The following is a 20,934-nucleotide window of genomic DNA, read 5'->3' as shown; positions in this document are numbered from 1 at the left end:
CTTGTTAGAATGAAATACATGGTCATTAGAATAAAATTCAGATAAAGACATATGAAAATGACATAAAAGGCCAGTTTCCACTCCCTGGTAAGGCAGGTGCAAGAGGTCTTATTAAGCCTGGGACATCAAGTCCAGGAGTCATAGCTCGGCTCCCCAAAGGGCCAGCTGGGACCGCTTGCTTCTATTCCTTCCCCTAAGGGCCACACACAAAGCTTCTTCCATATCTTAGGTGCTACTTTTCCTGTCCTGGGTCCCTGCCTGGAGAACAGCAGTTATTAGTCCTGACACCCCCTTGTTCTCAGTGGCTCTGTTTGGAGGCACAGTCCTGGGGAAGTCTCAGGCAGCTCTGGGCACGGCACACCTGACTTTGGGGAACCTCAACGGGGTGGACCCCACATCCTGAGCTATCCAATGTGTCCTGCACTCCTCTTGGACTGAGCTCCTGCCTGAAGCTGTCTGCCCCTCCACCTTTTGCTAAGGACTCTGCCTGCTGCTCTGACTGGGCCCCAGCCAGTCTGTGTTTAAATTATGTTCCTCAGTGGAGGTCATCTGAGGTACAACCATTTTCTTGAATCCCCTCCCAGATCACCTCTGGCCTCTATTTGCAATATATTGATGAATTGACCAATGCATGTAGATGCTGTTCCATACTTCCGCTTCCTTTGACCACACTCTTCCAGACTCTGTAGACCAGGAGAACTTGGCGTTTGTTCTTCACAGTCCTATTTCTCCATCCTGTCCCCAGTCTCCAGACCTGCTGGACCTTGCAGCCAGCTGGGCTCATCATCCACCCTCTCCCAACCGGCCTGTGCTGGCCCTTCCTGGGGTCTCTACTGTCTTAGTATGGACCACTGATGCAAATGACCACAGACCGTGGGGCTCGAATGTCAGTCTCACAGTGCATAGGGCTGGAAGTCCGTGGTCAAGAGGTCAGGAGGTCAGGCATGGAGTCTTCCTGGAATCGCAGGTCTGAGTGTAGAGGCAGGTGCTTCTAGGCGGGTCCTCTTGTGATGGAGAAGAAGAATGCCTCGGGTCTCCTGCCTCTTCTTATATTACATTGATCCCATCAGGGACTCCACCCTCATGACCTACACTTACCCCATTCCAGCCCTGGTGGCCCCATCCATGGCACCATCAGTTTGAGTAAGAATTGAATATAAGCCGTTGAAGGACACGCATATTCATTACATAGCACCGTTTTTGTACTAGACTGGAGTATGGGCATTTTCCTGGGCACATCAGAACCTAGCTAGTACCATAGGTCCTATGACAGGTCAACAGAGTGCGGCTGGTTGTCTTCTAGTCTGGAGGCAGTCTGGAGTTGGGACACTGTTGATGGTGAAGGGGCTATGCTGGATGCAGCAGGACAGGAGTGAGTGGGCATAATGTCTCCTATTTCTGCTCACCCAGGAGCCCATCCTCGATACCTCCTCTAATTATCACACTGCACCCTAAACCAGGGCATGTCTTACACCTTTCTCTGCCTAAGGGAATTTGGGTGTGAAAAGGGAAGATGGCTTTCAAAGTCTAAACAGGCAACAGCAGAAGAGCCGGACAGCTCCCGCTAGCCAGACCCTCACCTCTGCCTCATCCTTTGTGTTCTCAAACACGCGCAACCCGGGGTCCCGCACCAGGGCTGAGCCTGTGTGTGGTAAACCACAATCAACCAGGCTACAGCAAGCAGGTTTGCCTGGGAGATAGATATTGTTTCCTGTTGGAAAATCAATGTAACACTCCGTAAAGATACTTTGGCTGAAAACACCATTGTTAAATGTCATGCTGTAAAAGGAGGCTCCAAGAGGATAGAATGAGCGGAAAACATCTTGGTTCTGGGGCCAGAATTCTGGGTTCTAATGCTGAGAGCATCCTGAAAAAGCAGAATACAGTGGTACCTAGAGCCACTGGGACATTCTTCGCAAGGACTTTCCCTTTAGAGTGATGAGACCACTTTCATTCATGTTATAGCCAAGTCATTGCATGCACACAAGCACTTATAGTGCAAATGGGAGATTCTGACCCACTGAAGATAGGCCCCGCCCGAGGGTCTCTATTCGGTACCTCTAAAAGTCTACTGGTTAGGGGGCTGCAGAGATGGCTCCACAGTTGAGAGCACTGGCTGCTCTTACAGAGGACTAAGGTTCAATTCCCAAACCCACATGCTGATTCACAACCATCTGTAACTCCGGTTCCAAGAGATCTGAGGCCCTCTTCTGTCTTCTTTGGGCATCAGGCATGCATGTGATACAGAGAGACACATGCAGGCAAAACACCCTCCCACATAAAAATAAAGTAAAATAATTTTTTAATCTATTGGTTAGTAAAACACTAAATTCATTTCTATAGTAGGAAGCAAAGCATGGCTGGAAAATATTCATTAAAATGTGACTGGGGATTTTTGCCTCTGGACAGGCAGAATATCAGGGTCTAGACCTACCCTGAAATAATTAGCAATAGATAATCATAGGAAAGGACAGATTTTTTTTTTTTTAAGGCTTAAACTTAAGTTTAATCACTTTTTTTTTTCAAGGAAACATACTAACTCAGTGGATCCAATTTCTCATCTTTAATACCAAGATAAAGCAGGACAAAAAATTCTGCTTGTTTATTCAGTAAAAACACACAGTATATTAGAACAATGGAACTAGGTCAAAATTAAGATACTTCTTTCTGAAGGTGCTGAATGCCTGAAGAAAAATGTTCTAGGCCAGATGAGATTTCAATCTTAGTTTTAGAAGCTGCAATTTGTGATGAATCCTATTATCCCAACCAGCTTTAGGCAAAAAGAAAAAAAAGGGGGTTTCATTTCATGACAAAAGCAAATATATTATAGGCATTATTTGATATCTTAGTTAAGAGGCTCTATTTGCCTTCACCTCAACAATAAAACCATGTCTCACAAATCTTGATACCTACTTCTATACAAGATTATTTACACAATATTAAAAAACAAATGAGGCATCAAAGTCTCAACTGTGGTGCAGAGGCTGGACAGCCTGAGTACCCACTATGCTCTCTAGGCTCAGGCCTCATCATCTCAAATCCCTCCACCAAGTCTTCAATTCAATCCTTCCCAAATACAGAAGCACAGAAAGGAAGCCCCTCAACTTTACTGAGCTGCTGGGATGAGGATGACATCAGTTCATTCCATTTCTTCAAATGTTGGAAAGGACAGATTTTGAGAAATTGGGCACTGGGTGACAGGAGATTATGCCCTGAGAAAAACTGACCAGGTAAAGGTAAGACCCCCCACCACAGCCTGGAGAGAGAGCAGCCCTGTTCCTGTTACAGAAGCCAAATGTACCTGTGAAGCCATCTCCACAATGAAAGTCCAAATTCTTCATGGCATCACTGGTGGCTGATGGAAGTCACTTAACTAAACAACACCAATTCTTCATGTAACAGAAGAAATAAACACTGATTGTATGAGGCCAAAATTCATCAGTCACCCTACCAGATAAACATAAAAAATGAGCCAAGTGGTGCTGGAGCATGCCTTTAATCCCGGCACTCGGGAGGCAGAGGCAGGTGGATCTCGGAGTGTGAGGCCAGCCTGGTCTACAGAGATCCAGGAAAGGCACCAAAGCTACACAGAGAAACCCTGTCTCAAGAAAACCAAAAGAGAGAGAGAGAGAGAGAGACAGAGAGAGAGAGAGAGAGAGAGGAAGAAAGGAAGGAGGGAGGGAGGGAGGGAGGGAGGGAGGGAGGGAGGAGGGAGGGAGGGAGGGAGGGAGGGAGGGAGGGAAGGAAGGAAGGAAGGAAGGAAGGAAGGAAGGAAGGAAGGAAGGAAGGAAGGAAGGAAGGAAAAGAAAGAAACCAGCAGAACAATCCCTTCACAACAAGGATTCTCATCAACAAAGCAACAATAAAAAGATAATTCATCAGAATCAAGTGGGGCCAACTCAGCAAAGCAGGGTTCACTCAACACTTGATCAATCAAGGCCACTCACATATTAAAGAAGGGAAAAAGAACCGGCATGGTCACCTCGGCAGGCATAGAAGAAACACTTCACTCATTTCCATCTCCATCCCTGTATTTTTGGTTGTGAGCCTAGCAACCTTTAATGGCTGAGCCATCTCTTCAGCCCCATCCCTAATTTAGAAAGGGGATTCACAGAAAACCCAGAATAAAGAGGAACATTCTCAACTTGATGAAGGACAGCCAGTGTGGAGGTCGAAGGACTGGGATAGGCATGATAGGATCAGGAGCAGGATGGAAGCCCCCGCCATGTCTGCATTGCAACAGAGGTCACTAGGTGGTATGATGAGCCAGGAAAAGAAGTAAAAATTTGTCTCAAAGGAGCAAATTGAAGGTTTTAGCTATACTGATGGTGTGATCGATCACCTCTGCAAAACTTCCTGCTGAGCCTAAAGGAAAATAGCACCAAAACTATTAATGGAGTTAAAATCATATGATACAAGATAAACATACAAAATTCAATGTTTAAGCAATAGAGATTGAAATTGAAAAAAAAACAGAAAACAAAAACAAACAAAAAATCCTTGGTGAGATGGAGAGATGTCTGAGAGGTTAAGAGCACTTGCTGCTCCTGCAGAGGACCAGGAGGGTTCAATTCCCAGCATCCACATGGCAGCTCACAAGCATCTGTAGCTCTAGTTCAGGGATCTGACTCCCTCTCCTGGCCTCTGTGGGCATCAAGCACACAAGGAGTATACAGACACACATACAGACAAACACTCATATACATAAACAAGCAGTATACAGACATAGATGTAGGCAAACATTCATATACATAAACAAGCAGTATACAGACATAGATGCAGGCAAACACTCATAAACATAAACAAGGAGTATACAGACAGAGATGCAGGCAAACACTCATAAACATAAACAAGGAGTATACAGACATAGATGCAGGCAAACATTCATATACATAAACAAGGAGTATACAGACATAGATGCAGGCAAACACTCATATACATAAACAAGGAGAATACAGACATAGATGTAGGCAAACACTCATATACATAAACAAGGAGTATACAGACATAGATGCAGGCAAACACTCATATACATAAACAAGGAGTATACAGACATAGATGCAGGCAAACATTCATATACATAAACAAGGAGAATACAGACAGAGATGCAGGCAAACACTCATAAACATAAACAAGGAGTATACAGACAGAGATGCAGGCAAACATTCATAAACATAGAAATTAATTTTTAAAAATCCACACTAGGCATGGTGGCACTCACCTGTAATGCCAGAACTGGGGGAGTAAAGGAAGAAGCACCTAGAGTTTGAGTTTAGGTCTGGAGAAACACCTCAGCTGGTAAAGTGTGTGGCTGTGCAAGCATGAAGCTCTCAGTTTGACCCCCAGAACCTATTAAAAAGTGGGTTCTTTTCGTTTGGTTGGGGTTTGTTTGTTTGTTTTTGTTTTTTGTTTTGCTTGTTTTTTAATCCAGTCATGGTGTCAACTGCTTTTAATTCCAGCGCTAGGGAGGTGGAGATGGAAAAATCTCTGGGGTTTGCAGGCCAGCCAGTTATAGCTGAATAAAAGATGCACTCCCAACAAGTTGGAGGTCTCCTGTGGAGGTTGACTTCTGGCTTACACACACACACACACACACACACACACACACACACACACACACACATGAGATAGGGTGGTGGGTGTTTGAGGTCAGCCTGAACTACATAATAAAACCCTGCTTCACAACTAAAACCCATTGAACTAGGATGAAATGCTGAGTAACAAGTCTTGCTGTATATACACCACTCCTGACAGTGAACACTGCAAAATATTGCTGAGATAACCTAAGGCCTGTATAATAATTAAAACATGCTGACCATATCCACAGATCAGGAGATGGGAGACTAAAATGTTTACTCTCCAAAATGGTTTATAGATTCGATGTAAGTCCAATTAAAATTCAGCATATCTTTTCAGGAGGGCTGTTCTAAAATTCATATGCAAATGAGGAAACAGAATAAACTAACAATTTTGAGGAAGGAGGGAACATTTGAATACTCATACTACCTGACTTCAATTATTATAAACCTACTATCACAAAGAAGTATGGTATTAGCCAGGGGTGGTGGCACACCTTTAATCCCAGCTCTCAGGAGGCAGAGGCCAGCCTGCTCTACAGAGTGAGTTCTAGGACAGCCAAGGCTACACAGAGGATCCCTGTCTCAGAAAAAAAAAAAAATGTGATATTAGCTTTAAAGAGAAATAAATTGAACAGAGTCAATAAACAGACATACACATGTACAATCAACTGATTGCTGGCACAAAGACAAGAGACCAGAGGTCGAGTGGTCTTTGGTAACCAGTGCCAGGACGACTGCATACCGTTACCACATATATACACACATGCAGAGATCTGTTCCTCAACTATTTAATTCAGAATGTTGACTAATAGGTCGACACTATTGATGACCAAATGAATATTCACCTGAATAAAGCATCCCTAATTTAAAATGGATCCTGTTCCTAAACGTAACACTTAACTTTGCAGTAATTTCTAGAATAAAATCTTTATGATATCTGATTGGACAAATATAACATCAAAAGCATTAAAAAAAAGAGGGACATTATCTCAAACTTAAGAAGCCTGCTCTTTGAAAGACAATTCTAATAATAGAATGAAAACACAAGCCACAAGCTGGAAATAAATATTTACAAACCACACATCTGATAAGGGACTTTTATCTGGACTATTTAAAGAATTCTTGAAACAATTGGAAAAACAAACATCTTCAACAGGAAGAAGAGAGGGACAGAGTGAGGAAGGAAATTTAAACACACACTTCAGCAGAGGAGTCCTTTGGATGAAAGCACACTAAACTACTTAAAGTCGGGAGCTGGTAGGGAAATTCAAGTTTAAATGACAAGATATCCCTGTGTATCCACTAAAATGCCTGACATTTAAAACCTGCAGCAAATGTTGCTGAAACTGGACCTAGAACCTTGGTGTACTGCAGGTGGGTGTGAAAGGATACAATGGCTTAGGGAAAGTGCTTCTGTTTTCTCTAGAAGTTAAATGAATATCCACCACGTGAGCCAGCCATTCTGCTCTGAGGTGTTTTCCTTTTTTTTTTTTAATTAATTAAATTTTTTCATTTATTTTACATACCACCCACAGCTCTTAGGTATTTTCCAAGGAGAAATGAAAGCCTGGGTCGTTGAGATGGCTTAGGTGTAAAGGCGTTTGCAGCCAAACCTGAAGATCCGAGTTCAGTCCCTGGGATTCACATGGTTGAAGGAGAGAGAGAGACTTCTCCAGGTTGTAAATGTGCAAGACACACACACACACACACACACACACACACACACACACACACACTGAATGAATGAATGAATGAATGAATGAATGCATGCATGCATGCATGCATGTAAAAAAGAAAATTCAAGCTACCTCCTTAATCTGCCACGTTAGTGCCAGCTGTGTGCTCCTTCAGTGGGAACCTGGTGCCACTTTTGTGAAGGGGTGGCTTAGGAGGCTCTGGCACTCACCACAGCCGAGGAGAAACCCAAGGAAGGAGTCCAGACTGAGAATGCGGGTCATATTAATTTGAAGGTGACGGGCAGATGGTTCTGCGACACAGAGGAAGATTAGGAGGCAGACACCACTTACTGAACTAACAGAGCCTTATTGTGAAGGACAAGATTTTTCAATGAGGCAGATCAGATTCTGTTTGATGGGCAGTGATCAATGATGCAGACACACATACACACACACACACACACACACACACACACACACACACACGTGCACAGTTGGAGAAGGTGGGCGAAGAAATGATTGATGTGTTCCAGCAGCAGACATGTGTCTACTAAAAAGGGAACCTGCTACTGTACTCCGGAATTTTGTTATAGCCCAAGAATACATCCTCAGTTAGCTGCAATTGGGGTCCACCACAGCCTGACTACTACAGTATAGTTTTCTCTATTCTTTCATTTCCCTGTCCTCATTTCATTATTGTAGGTAAAAGTACTGTGGATGTGCACAAGCACATTGCAGTTTTACCTTTTTCTTTTTTTAAACTAAATGGCCAATGTTGTGTTTTAGTTGACTTCAGATGGGGATGGTCTGGGGAAAGTATTGGTTCTGTGAAAATATCCCCTTTCTCCGTTAGTGGCATGCTCACTCTTACCTTTATATCCCACTAAGTTATTTTGTTCTCATTGTTTTAACAGGAGAACCCAACAACATAAAATCCTCGCACACTGTCTTAGTGAGGATTTCTATTGCTGTGAAAAGACACCATGGCCACGGCAACTCTTATAAAGGAAAACATGGAATTGAGGTGGTGGCTTACAGTTCAGAGGTTCAGTCCACTGTCATCATGGTGGAGAGCATGGCAGTGTGCAGGCAGACGTGGTGCTAGAAAAATAGCTGAAAAGTCTATATCTTACAGGCAGTAGGAAGCGTTCAACTGGAGAATTTTAACATTTTTCATTGATCATTGAAAAACCGAGGACAATTTTATAACTCTTTTGTACATAGCCTGTTACATGCAAGACAATCTGTAAATTACTCTTGAACAAAATGATCCTAAATAGTTTTCTCTTCAAGCCAGGCATCTTGCTGTTTAAATAAACTTCTTGTTTAAAATAAAAAAAAGAGAATTGGAAGCATATCTGCATATGATAATTTGCATATAAATGGTCCATAAGAGTTCACAGCTTATTTTCCAATTAAAAAAAAAGTCTGGTGTCCATCAATAGGTAGTATATATCCATTCAACAGAATATACTGAGCAAAGGTTGAAAAGGCCGAGCAGAAAAACATGTGCACTATAGATTTGCTTTTAGATGCAGTGCTAGAAACTGAGGAGAGTCGGTAGCAGAAGCTGTTTTCTAGAGTATGGGACTCAGGGGAGGGGAGAAACTCGGAGAAGGAGGGACCACAGGGGCCCAGGGCACTCTTTGGATGTGAGGTGTCCTCTGACTATGGTGGCATCACAGGGCCTCAGGTATGTCAAAATCCAGCTTAGAGGTGCAGCTTGTCCATGTATTGATAAGGCTATCAAAACCACAAACAAACAGAAACCAGACGTAATGTTGGTTGTTCCACACCCAGGACAACTCGTCTTAAAAACAAGAAGTTAACAGCTAATGTGTACTGAACAGAGACGTGGCAGAGGAGACGGTGTAGAACTGGTTCTGTCCAGATGCCTTGCTTCCACTCCACCTCCACAAGTCACCCCAGTTTGTTCCTGATGAGAGAATCCAGCAGCTTTCCTTCTTACAACACCCCAGACAGCTCTGACCCCCCACTCTGTGGGACTGAGCCATCCACCTTTGCCAGTTCAGATCAAACATGGAATATTTCCCAGGTTTCTTCTTACTCATTTTCCATTTCTGCCTTAGAAAACTTTTTTTTTTGGTACCAGTAACTTGTCTGAAGATTTTAAAGTGACCTCCAGTCATCAATCTTCTGCTGCCCTCCACATTTGCTTCTTCCTTGCTCCATTTTCTAAATCAAAACCAGGAAGTGAATATACTTTATTAAGCCAAATGTCTATATAATGAGAGACATCTTTACTGTTATACTATAATGGGAGGCATCTTCACTGGTATACTGTAACGGGGCATCTTCACTGGTATACTGTAACGGGGCATCTTCACTGGTATACTGTAACAGGGGCATCTTCACTGGTATACTGTAATGGGAGCATCTTCACTGGTATACTGTAACGGGGCATCTTCACTGGTATACTGTAACAGGGCATCTTCACTGGTATACTGTAACGGGGCATCTTCACTGGTATACTGTAACAGGGGCATCTTCACTGGTATACTGTAACGGGGCATCTTCACTGGTATACTGTAACGGGGCATCTTCACTGGTATACTCAGAAGAAAGAATTCACTGAGAGTGGGGTGAGGGAAGACTGAGGTCTGGGCTTCAGGGAGCCAGAGGACCTGGATGACTTCCCACCTAGTTGATGCAGTTCTGGCTTTTGGTCATCTGAGTCATGGCCATACCCTAGAAGCCAGAGAAGCCTTCTCTCATGGGTGTGTGTGAGAGAGCAGGGGACTGGGGCGGGGGGGATGGAACTGCATCGCTCCTCCAGAATTCCACAGGTGCACAGGCAGCAGATGATGTGCAGGAGCCTGCAAACCACTTGACCTCCACCCATGGCCCCGACTTAGGACCCTAGGAAATGGTGGACAGAAATGCCAGCCTTGCTGTGAGATTCATGAATATCCACCCACATTTTTGGAAACAGAGTTTTTTCTTAAGAAAGAGCAGATAATTAATAAGGCAAATATTCCTCCCAAGTGCATGATGGTGTTTATAGGGCTGAAGCAGCCTTGGGAATTTGGGGTGCTCTCTGGCTTCTTAAGCATTTGGCTTTGTTTCATAGGAGTGCCGTGATTCCGGTTTGGAAGCAAGCACAGATGGCTTATCTATTCAATTTTTAATTCCCTTTCAAGATTATTCCCATGACATTCATTTCTCTGAAATTAACATATTTGTTTAACTCCACCTTCAAATGAATGACCTTAAAGAATTCCACCAGTAATGAATGACCTTGTGTGCTTCCAAGAATCTGGGTTGCACTCACCCAGGGAAAGGGAGTAACTCCCTAATCCTTTTCCATCAGCATGTTGAGGTAAGGGTGTCTCAGGAGCAGATCCTCTCTTTGGGTCTGGCTGGCTGCTGAATAGCTGCAGTCTATGGTTGGTCTGTAAGGGGTGTGTGTGTGTGTGTGTGTGTGTGTGTGTGTGTGTGTGTGTTTGCCTATAACTTTGCAAAGTGTTCTGACACAAGAGATTCATGGAGTTTTGGTCCTGGAGAACACACAACGCTGCTTTCAGCCAGTGGTATGGAAATCAGATAACAAAGGGAATAACATCATCTTGCACTGTGGACCTCTATGACATTTGGGTATGACCTTTGTAGATTTAAAATCTTTTAAAAAAATGTGCCCAAGAATGAAGAGTCCAAAAACGATGTCTGCAGAGGAGGGTAGAAAACAGCCAAATTGCACCTGACCAGATCTTGTTCTCCATTATTTTACCGCATTCTAGGTCATGATGGCAGAGAAATTTCTTTGAGGATACTGGAACTCAAACTAGTCAGCCAGCGCCTTGCCTCACCCAGCTCGGCCCCGCCCCCAAAGGCCCCGCCCCACCCGGCCTAGGCCCCACCCCACCCGTCCAAGCCCCGCCCCCACCCGCAGCCTCCTTCTGGGCCCAGAACCGCAGCGAGCGCCGGGTGCGGCGCTGCGCCGCCGCCGGGATGTGACCTTCACCGCCGCCTGGCCAGGATGACCGGAGCCCCTGTCTCGCGGCGTCCGCGGCTCGCTTCAGCCTCCCGGGTGCTTTGACTGCACATTGCCGGCTGCCCGGCTCCCCGGCCCGGGCCTCGCCATGCCGCCACCGCCCGGGCCCGCCGCCGCCCTGGGCACTGCGCTTCTGCTGCTCCTGCTGGCCTCCGAGTCTTCCCACAGTGAGTACCGCGCGGGCCCCCAAACCCCACCACCCCCTGCAGTGGGGCGCCAGGCCTGCACCCGGCCGCAGCATCCTGGTGCAGTGTCCCAGACACCCAGGCATCCTGGCTCCGGACCTCTGGGCTCAAGGCATCAGGGTCCCGGAGCATCCCAGATACACGGGCATCATGGTCCCTGGAAACCCCGACCCAAGACATTCCACCCCCGAGTGGGTGCAGGTTGACTGCACACCCTTCTTTCTGCAGCTGTGCTGCTGCGGGCACGAGAAGCCGCGCAGTTCCTGCGGCCCAGGCAGCGCCGCGCCTACCAAGTCTTTGAGGAAGCCAAGCAGGGCCACCTGGAACGGGAGTGCGTGGAGGAGGTGTGCACCAAGGAGGAGGCCAGAGAGGTGTTCGAGAATGACCCCGAGACGGTGAGCGGGCGCCGAGGTCTCAGGGTGGGGCCTACGCGTCCCAGAACCCGTATTTCTGGATGCCACAAGTCCTGACTCCCACCCAGCGCAGGTCTGGAGGGATCAGGGTGCGGTGGGGGCGGGGGAGACTGTGGAATCCCAGACACCCCCTTCTGGAAGCTTGAGGCTCCTTGTGGGGATCGTGCCGCTGCGCGCACCGCAGAACTCTTAGACACCGAGCTTTGTGCCCACCCCGCTTGCACTTCACCACTCTTGAGCCCCATCTCCTCTGGGGGACCCCCAAGTCCTCTCCTTTTCAGGAGCAGGAGGAGGCGTGTCCGTGAGTGAGGTCCGCTGAGAGCCATGCAGGAGCCTCTGAGGGAAGCCCTTTTGAAGACGTGTTCAAACTAAACTTTCTCCTATCCCCAAAGGAAAGGCGCCCATGGGAAAGAAACAGTGGTTTGCAACTCCAAGGCTTCCTCAGGTTGCCCTGTCCCTAAATTGGCTTGGAGGTGAGGGGCGGAGCTCTTCTTTGGTCTTCCTCCAAAGGGACCCAGGGCTTTCCTGAAAGAGGAATTGAAAGATCTTAAGGCTGGAATTGCTTGCTACAGCAGGTCCAAAAATACGATGGCTGGAATTGTGCAAAGAACACGCATATGGAGGGGCGGGGAGGAGCGTAGGGAAGGACCAACACCTGCCTCTGGGAGGGCTGCGCTGGCCCAGGACAAACTTCTATTAATAATGTCCTTGGGGAACGGAGCAGGCGTACAGCCAACTGCAGCCAGCAGCCCATGTGTGCACAGGAGTCTCCATAAAGGTGCTTGTGAGGGCTGAGTGGGCTCGCGGGGGAACACGCCCCAGATTAGGGCCTGCCCGAGGTTAAGATCTGGATTCTAAGCACCCAGGCCTCCGCAGTGGTGCAGAGGGCCTCCCGTTACCTGCCAAATTGGTATTGGTTTCACAATTTTGGGTTCCGCTGGCATTTTCCTTTCAAAGAATTCTTCTGGGATGAAATAAGGACCACGTGATAAAAAGGATGGCTCTGTGTGAGCCGCTAGGGCCTTTGCCTTGACTTGCGTCTAATCGGCTGACTGGACAATCCCTGTCAAAGCTGCTTTTCGGATACCAGTGCTCCAGCTGTTGTCCACGACAACGTAGCTGCTTTGGCACTGCTATCCAGCGTGGAAGCCAAGATCAGGTGACAAGCTGTGTGTCCCCTCCCCCCAGGGTACTGTCCAAAGCATCAACAGCGGTAGAAGGGCAGATTGCTAAGCTTTTTATACCCTTGCTGTTTGCCTGTCTCTGATGATGATTGCTCTGGACCCAAGGAGTCCAGCTACCAAGTCTAGGGCAGGGCTCCCGGTCCTTGGTCACCTGGGCTGGGGACGTAGGTGGCTGGTTGTGTGAGCTACAACTCCACCCTCCCACAGAGCTCTCTGCCATTCAGAGTGTGGACAGGGCTTGTGGTGGCAAGAGTCGAACCGGAGAAGGCCACCGCCCAGCCGTGGAGCCCCGCCCCTCTGCAGCCTGCCTGCCTGCCAGGGCAGACAGGCCCAAGCTGGCCCCTCCTGGCTGCCTGGACATGGAGCTGCTCCTCTGGAGTCAAGTCCCTCTGGTTCCCATTGCTTTTATGTTTTAATTATAATTTTATTTGCAAAGGTGTGAAATGAAGACATGAAAAAGAGCAGTGTATTTAGGACACCCCCCCCCCTTCTCCTTCAAACTTCTCTTCAGTCCACGGGAAGCTTTTCCCTTTCTGTCTGTATTTGGATGAAACTCCAGGCTATCATGCTGGAAAAGGCAGTCCCTCTGGACCTGTCACAGCCTGTCTCCATCAGGACTTGGCAGACACCTGTTCCCATCAGAGCCATCTAGAATGGTCCACAGTTCTCTCCCACTCTGCAACCCCTATACCCCGACACATGAATTTTCCTCTCATGCATCAGCTTGGGTGCCTGACCTGTACCTCTTGCCTGTGGTGTGGGAATCACTAACCCTGGTGCCCAGCCTGCCCCCTGGGCTCTGCACAGAGTTCTAATCAAAGCTCTTTGGCTGCTACCACCTTGATCTGGCTGCTAGTAACCTTCCTCCTGTTGCTGTGACCCTATGGGATATGAAGCAAGCCTCAGGAAGGGATAGGGCTAAGCCGTGCTCCGGAGACCTGGTGTCTACCTGCAGGGACCTTTGACTGCAGACTCCCCTACTCCATATCCTTGGGGAGACCTAAGACCAGGGCCAGTGGTCCTGCAAGCACCACTCACCTTCATGCCTTGGAAGAGTGGGGAAGGAACTTATCTTCCTAAGAAAATGCTAGCTCAGTTTTCCTGGCCTTGAAATGTAGCTCATTTCTTGTGTTGAAGGAGGCCATGAGACAGTCTAGACAAGCAGCATGGCCTGGACTTACCTGGAACGTTGTGTGTGACAGTGAGAAGCTGTGGCCTACGGGACACCTGACAGACCAGTTTCCACAGTGGTCCTAGGAAATCCTGACTGCTAGGCCAGGCAGGACCGCACATAGGGGCTGCTGATCTTGTAAATGAAATTTTAGGGCAGAAGGGCCAGGTTTGGGAGTCCCAAAGACTGTACCACTGTGCCCACGGAGACCAGAAATGGTGAGAAGTGGAGAGCGGAGATTTAGTCAATGCACACTGAGAAAAGGACCGGATCAAGGGGTTGGTGACTTCAGGCTGTCTTTGGGATACTGACATGAGCTTTAAGTTTTAATAGAAGGCTTGAGGCATGGGGGCATGAGATAAGCAGGGCTTGACAAGTGTGTTCTGGTTGGTGCTGCCTCAGTTCTGGTTCTGAGACATGGTTGGAAGAAGTCCTTACTCCTTGGAGGGACAAGGTGGTCCCAGGAGCGCAGCTTCCTTCATAATAATTGTTCTCAGTGATCTCTCTGAGACCTTGTTGTTCCTTGAGACATTTAGCTTCCCTGGGGGGGGGGGGGGGGACAAGACACAAAATGTTAACAGATCCTTCGTGTACCTTTGTGCGGCCAGCCCTGCAGGGGGTGAGATAGCAGTGTTCCTGTGTGTCTCCTATGTGGACAATGCTTGAGTGATTAGCATGCCTACATGCAAAGTTGAGCATGTGACCTAACATAAAGGAGACAGATACAAATGGAGGCCTTCATCCAAGTGCTCTTGGGGGCCTGAATGAGGAGTCAATGTTTTCTTGGTAAAAGGGCTCAGCGCTTGCTAGAATCGTATTCTGTGCCCAATTAAAATCCTGTTGTAGGCTCCCTGCCCTCGTGGATTTACAGGGCTGGGGTAGACAGGCCACCTGTTGCTCTGAGTGGTGTCCTGGCCAATTGTAGCGATCACAAACGTGCACACCTGTGCCACTTTACCCTTGCTATTCATTCTCAGGGCCCTGGGAAGGGGATGAGAACGTGGTCCTGCGCTCCATACCGGGTAGACCTAGGCATCTGGAATCAAGCGGCTAACCCCCCACCCCCCACGAGAGGAACCACAGGATTTTCTGCTCAGTTAGGATTTCTTCTGACCCTGAGAGGCAAAGAGTTCAGGCCTCAGCCCTCCAGTGAGCAGGGCAGACTTCACAGACACACTGGGACCTTCTGGTTAACTTTCTCCTGGGAGGGAGTGCAGGCCCCCTCCACACATTTCCTGTGCGCCTCCACCCACATTCCTCAGTGGCTGCTCCCCTGTGGTGGCAGCCCTGGCCACTTCTAATCACTCCCACTCTGTCCCTTCTCTCCCCGACAGCTTCTCTGTTATCTGCTTCCGCATTTTATTGTTACTATCCCTTCCGGACACTCCGTTCTCATTGCCTGGGTTCCCTGTCCCAGTTGTTAATTTCACCGAGGCCCTGGGGTTGTAGCCCTGCAGGCAAGTGAGGTCCTGCAGAATCTCTTCAGTAATTTCCCTAATCCTTTAAATCTGTGTCTCCAGTTTAGGACGCTTGCCTCTGGAGGATCCTAATCAAGAAAAACTCAAGCCTGGTGGCTGATTGGTACCTTGTTTTATTTAAGATACAAAGTGTAGTATTGCAAGATGCGTCACAGGGCTGGCTGGCTGTGAGGATTAACACCCCAGGAGCTGAAGGAGAGCCCCCTCCTACCCTGACTACCCCTTACCTCTCAGCAGCGCTAGCTCATTCTCCTGCTGACTAAGCAAGGCCGTGGCCCTTCTCTGATGCTGAACTCAGACCTAGGTGACCACGTTTAAACCATGTCTACCCACCAAGGACCTAGATGGTGGGCTCTCCAAGGACAGCTTGGGGAAGGCCAGCTCCAGGGCAGATGGAAGACACCACCACCACCCCACTGCCCCCAAGCCCCACTCCCATTTCCTCTTAGAACACTATACCACAGGGACGGACCCAGCTTAGGAAGTGGATATCCTAGCAGGAAACGAGACTCTTGGAGACTTGGCAGAGAAGGGACATCAGGTGAAATACTCTGCCTAGACACACGCCCCCAACCCATGTGTACATATTCATATGCCTGCATAGACACACATGTACCCACACTGAGGTACACTCACATTCGCTCCTCTCTGAGTCCCTCTCTCCAAGCCTCCCTTCCTCTTTCCTCATCCATTTCTTCCTGGCCTTTGCTGCTACAGACCTTGAGGGTAGGGTTTGGCAGTCTTGGGTCACCAAGCCATGGCCAAACTGTCTGTCACTCTTCAGAGCTGGCCTGGCATAGGCTTGAGTCTGGCAAATGGGTCAGGAGACAGGACTAGCCTTCTAGGGTCCTGGAGGTGAGCTTGGGAAGGAGACAAGCCCCTCTGCTTCTGTGGGCCCTGGGTGCTATGGTAGGGTGGTGAGGGGTCTACCAGGGCGAAGGTGTTTGGAAAACCCCCTTCTGGAAATAAGCAAAGTGAAGGGCTCCACACTCAGAGCTGGGAGCTCAGCAAGCCAGAGCCCCTGAGGTTACTCACCCAGTGGTCCTTGGCCAGGTCCGCACTCCCTTCATTCACGGAGGCTACATATTCAGGGGAAAGCTGCAGCTGCTCCAGCCATGCAGAGCTCCTGTCTGAGGCTTAGGGATGCTGTCAGAGCTTTTATCTGCTGACAGTCCCGGTGCCAGCACCTCCTGCACATGCTTTGGGTTTGACCTTGACCGATTATAAAGTGTGTTTTTATATTTTCAAGGTTGTTTTTGTTGTTGTTTTTTTTTTAAAGGAGCTGGTAGGGGAAGAAGCTGAAAACATCAGTTGTTTTCTTCTGAGCTGCGTGGACATGAGAAAAGCAATGGGTGCTAGACCAACTGGAGTCTGCTATAGTGTTCATGCCCATGATAGTGACATACACATTACCACACGGATCCCTTAAACCTGCTGCAGACCTAGCTTTGGGAGGATCTCACAGAGCACACTTCTGGGCCCAGGTTCTACACTCACAGGCTCTGTCCTCAGAGAGGGATTAGGGATTAGCCAGCAGCTCCTACCTCAGTGGGCCCAGAGCCCCTCCTTGGGCCCTTTGCTCTTGATGGATGGTCACAGACTGAGTCGCTTACAGGTCCAACACTGTAGAATTACCTTGTTGATCTACCTTTAGAAGCTCAGGGGGTTTTCCCCAGAATTTAAAAGCTGTCCCCTACAACTGGGCCTTCACGACTCTGCTCTGATAGGGACTACCTTGGGAGCCATAGGTAGTATTGTGTGCGTACATAGAATGTTCCCCAAACTCAGATGAACAATACCGTTTACACCTCACAGTTTCACACTCTGTGTACAAGCTGGTGAGGTAGAACATGGGTTCATTCCACATGGAGCATCTAATGCTCAAAGTTCACTGGGAACAAGCTCTCCACAAAGTCTATGAAAAGCAGCACTCCTGAGGCCTACTGATGGTCTGGGTGTGAGCACTCATGTGACCTATGTGTGGTGTGAACATCACGGGTGTAGGGCCCGATGCTGCCTGTAGAAGCAAATTTTTTGGGGGGGGTGCCTTTCTATGTGAGGCCTGTGTATGATGGAAATGCTGTGTAGCATGCCTTGCCCCCCCCCCGACACCCCCCCATGAGGAAGTCAAGAGTAGGATTGAAAGCTCAGATTTTAGTCCACTGCCGAAGATTTCTGCTAGGTAGAGATGTCTTGGCCTCTAAGAGCCTGAGAAGACTTACAGATGCAGATGAGAAGGCTGTTCTACAGGTAGCAGCTGTAAACTGGAACCTTCCCAGTTGTTTGGCATGGTTGGCAGTTGGGGTGCCCTTGTAATTATAAAAGTGATGTCAGTTCACCCATTTTGGGCTCAGATGTTTCCCCATCTTGATAATGCATGCAGCCGACCTTGTCCTCTTATATGGGTTTTGTCTGTCTTTGGAGCATGGACTGTCTTCAGACTTAGTCTGATCAGGCAGCCACTGAAGCTCTCCAGCTGCAGTCTGGCTTGGTGAGGCCCTCCAAGGAGGCCAGGAAGAATGATAGCTAGAAGCCGTGGATCCCACCCGGTCCCTGTGCAGGGGGACGGGGAGATCCATTCTGAGCCGTGTCACTCTCGGGAAGCTTCAACGGTCACTGGGTCCTTCTGAGCTGGATGTCAGAATTGCTGCATCCTTCCAGGAGAAAAGCTGGCCTTGTGCTGGTCTCAAGCCCAACAGCAGTACCATGGGGGAGAATAGGCAGTGCTCTGTTACCTTTGGCCTTTCCATGTGAATGGCTGGGACGGCTCTTCCTGGCCATGGAAACAACTTCTCCCCATGCTTGCTGGCTGCATCCCCACACTTGGCTCTGTGACACGAAGGGCATATTGTCATCGGAGTGCTTTCCTGACATTGTTTCTAAACCTGGAAAAAAATCACCTGAGCAGCCTCTCACCCACCCCCCAGTCACAGGAACTTTACCCCCCCCCCCCCCCCCCCATCCCCCCCACCTCCCCAGCCCCCCACTCCCACTTATTCAATCCCTGTTACCACTGTTCTCATCCACATAGTCCCTGACCAATGAGAACAGTGGGATAAGGCAAACAGGGATGCCTTTCCCACTGCAGGGGTGTGTGTGTGTGTGTGTGTGTGTGTGTGTGTGTGTGTGTGCACTCAGCTGGGGGGCGTCTGTGGCTTTGGGCCTGTCTGGCTGCCTGTTGCTCATAACATTCCCGTCATTGTTCCCGGATGGCCAGAGCGCTCTTATACACTTATGTACAGTGTGGGGATACAGAGACAGAAAAGGCCCCTCGTGTACAGCCTTATGCTTAGCCAGAGAACTTGTTTAACCAAGACAATGTACACAAACCAATGACAGGGAACACCTAAGGCTGAAGAGAATTGTGCGAGATGGTTCTATGTCATCTTGACACAAACTGGAGTCATCTGCAAGCAGGGAATCTCAATTACAAAAATGCCCCCATAAGATCGGGCTGTAGACAAGCCTGTAGGGCACTTTCTTAATTACTGACTGATTGGGGGCAGGGCAGCCCATTATGGGTGGTGCCATCCCTGAGCTGGTGGTCCTGGGTTCTATAAAAAAGCAGACTGAGCAAGCCATGAAGAGCAAGCCAGTAAGCAGCACCTGTCCATGGCCTCTGCATCAGCTCCTGCCTCCAGGTTCCTGCCCTGCTTGAGTTCTTGTCCTGACTTCCTTCAGTGATGGACTACAATGTGAAAATGTCAGCCAGATAAAGCCTTTCCTCCCCAACTTGCTTTTGGTCATGGTGTTCATTGCAGCTGTGGAGTCCTGACTAAGACAGAAGTTGGCACCAGGAGAGTAGGGATCGCAGCGAGAGACCTCGCAGTGAGAGACCTGAACATGTGTTCCGGGGAGGATTGTGGAAAGACTTTGGAACTTTCAACTAGGAAAGCCTCAAGTGTAGAGATCTCAGTGAGCTGTTCTGTAGGACCTCAGAAGACGAGAATGTTGAGGGCAATGCAGACAGTGGGGGCCTGGCTTGTGAAGTTTCAGAGGGAAGTTTAAAGACACTATGGGGCCATTTGTTATTGTGAATTAAGATCCTGAGGTTCTGGTCAGCTGGGGCTGAAGAATCAGCTGTGGTTAACAAGACACCAGAACTACTACAGTGAAACCTTTGCTTTGCTGGGACACTGGATGCTGGCTGGCTGGAGCTGAGCAGAAGAACAGCATCATTGAGGTAAAGTGTTTCCTGCGAGTCAGCATGCACAGAAGCCGTGTTCCAGACACGGGAAAAGGTTATACCTTGTGCTGGCAGCCAAACTTGGTAGTGTAAGAGTCACCCAGATGGGTGCTGGTTTTGAAGGCCTGAAGGGTCATGCAGAGCAGCTGAGGCATGGCACTGTGTGGCAGGGTTGGTGTCCCTGAAGAGAGCCCGGGAGAGGCTATTGGTGCAAGTGTAGCTCAGTTGCAGCAGAAAACCCCAGCATTTTGGAGATGCCAGTACTGAGGATGACCACCGAGAACAGCCTGGAAGAAGAGCTGTGTGTGCTGCCGAAGACAGAGCCCAGGAAGTGATCCAGGCCTGCAGGAGGAGCCCACAGTTGAGAGATTTCAAACTTTAAAAGGAGGTTCTGGATTTTTAAGAGCCTGGATATTTTATTTTATTTTTATTTTTTAAAGATTTATTTATTTATTATGTATACAGAAGAGGGCACCAGATAACATTACAGATGGTTGTGAGGCACCATGTGGTTGCTGGGAGTTGAACTCAGGTCCTCTGGAAGAACAGTCAGTGCTCTTAACCACTGAGCCATCTCTCCAGCCCAGTTTGGATATTTTAAAGGGACTAAAATTCTAATATGTTTGATTTGTAAAGACTGTGGGACTACGTTGTTTATGTTCTCAACGTGAGGTCTTGAGTGAGAGGAAAGGCGAGTTAGTGTCAGTGTCTAGTTGACACTGTGCCTGTCAAGTTGACAAGCTGACAAGGGATCAGTTGTGCTGAGTAGTTTTATATCAGCGTGACACAGCTGGAGTCAGCTGGGAGGAGGGAACGTGGATTAAGAAAACGCCTCCAGAAACGTGGGTTGTAGGACAATTTCTTAATTAGTGATTAATGAAAGAGCACCCAGCCCTTTCCCTGAGCTGGTGCTCCTGGGTTCTATAAGAAAGCAGACTGAGCAAGCCAGTAAGCAGCACCCTCCATGGTGACTGCATCGGCTCCTGCCTCCAGGTCCCTGCCCTGTTTGAGTTCCTGTCCCGACTTCCTTCAGTGATGAACAGCAATGCC

The 20,934-nt window shown here is 48.3% G+C and overlaps 1 protein-coding gene and 1 pseudogene across 1 annotated transcript in view; both read left to right on the top strand.

Moving 5' to 3' along the window:
- Positions 1-5,864: 5,864 nt before the first annotated feature.
- On the top strand, positions 5,865-7,809 carry LOC118569160 (annotated as a pseudogene).
- A 3,342-nt stretch (positions 7,810-11,151) lies between these two features.
- The window catches only part of Gas6 (growth arrest specific 6), a 30,999-nt gene continuing 21,216 nt past the window's right edge, over positions 11,152-20,934 (top strand). Inside the window, exons 1-2 of the mRNA XM_036209463.1 lie at positions 11,152-11,434; positions 11,681-11,847. Coding sequence (XP_036065356.1) covers positions 11,356-11,434; positions 11,681-11,847 — 246 coding nt within the window. The 5' untranslated portion in view covers positions 11,152-11,355. The remainder of the gene's footprint in view (positions 11,435-11,680; positions 11,848-20,934) is intronic.

This window comes from Onychomys torridus, chromosome 17 (assembly GCF_903995425.1).
Source record: "Onychomys torridus chromosome 17, mOncTor1.1, whole genome shotgun sequence".
Taxonomy (NCBI): Eukaryota; Metazoa; Chordata; class Mammalia; order Rodentia; family Cricetidae; genus Onychomys; species Onychomys torridus.
Note: the sequence above shows the minus strand (reverse complement) of the source record. Positions and strands in the feature narration are given on the sequence as shown.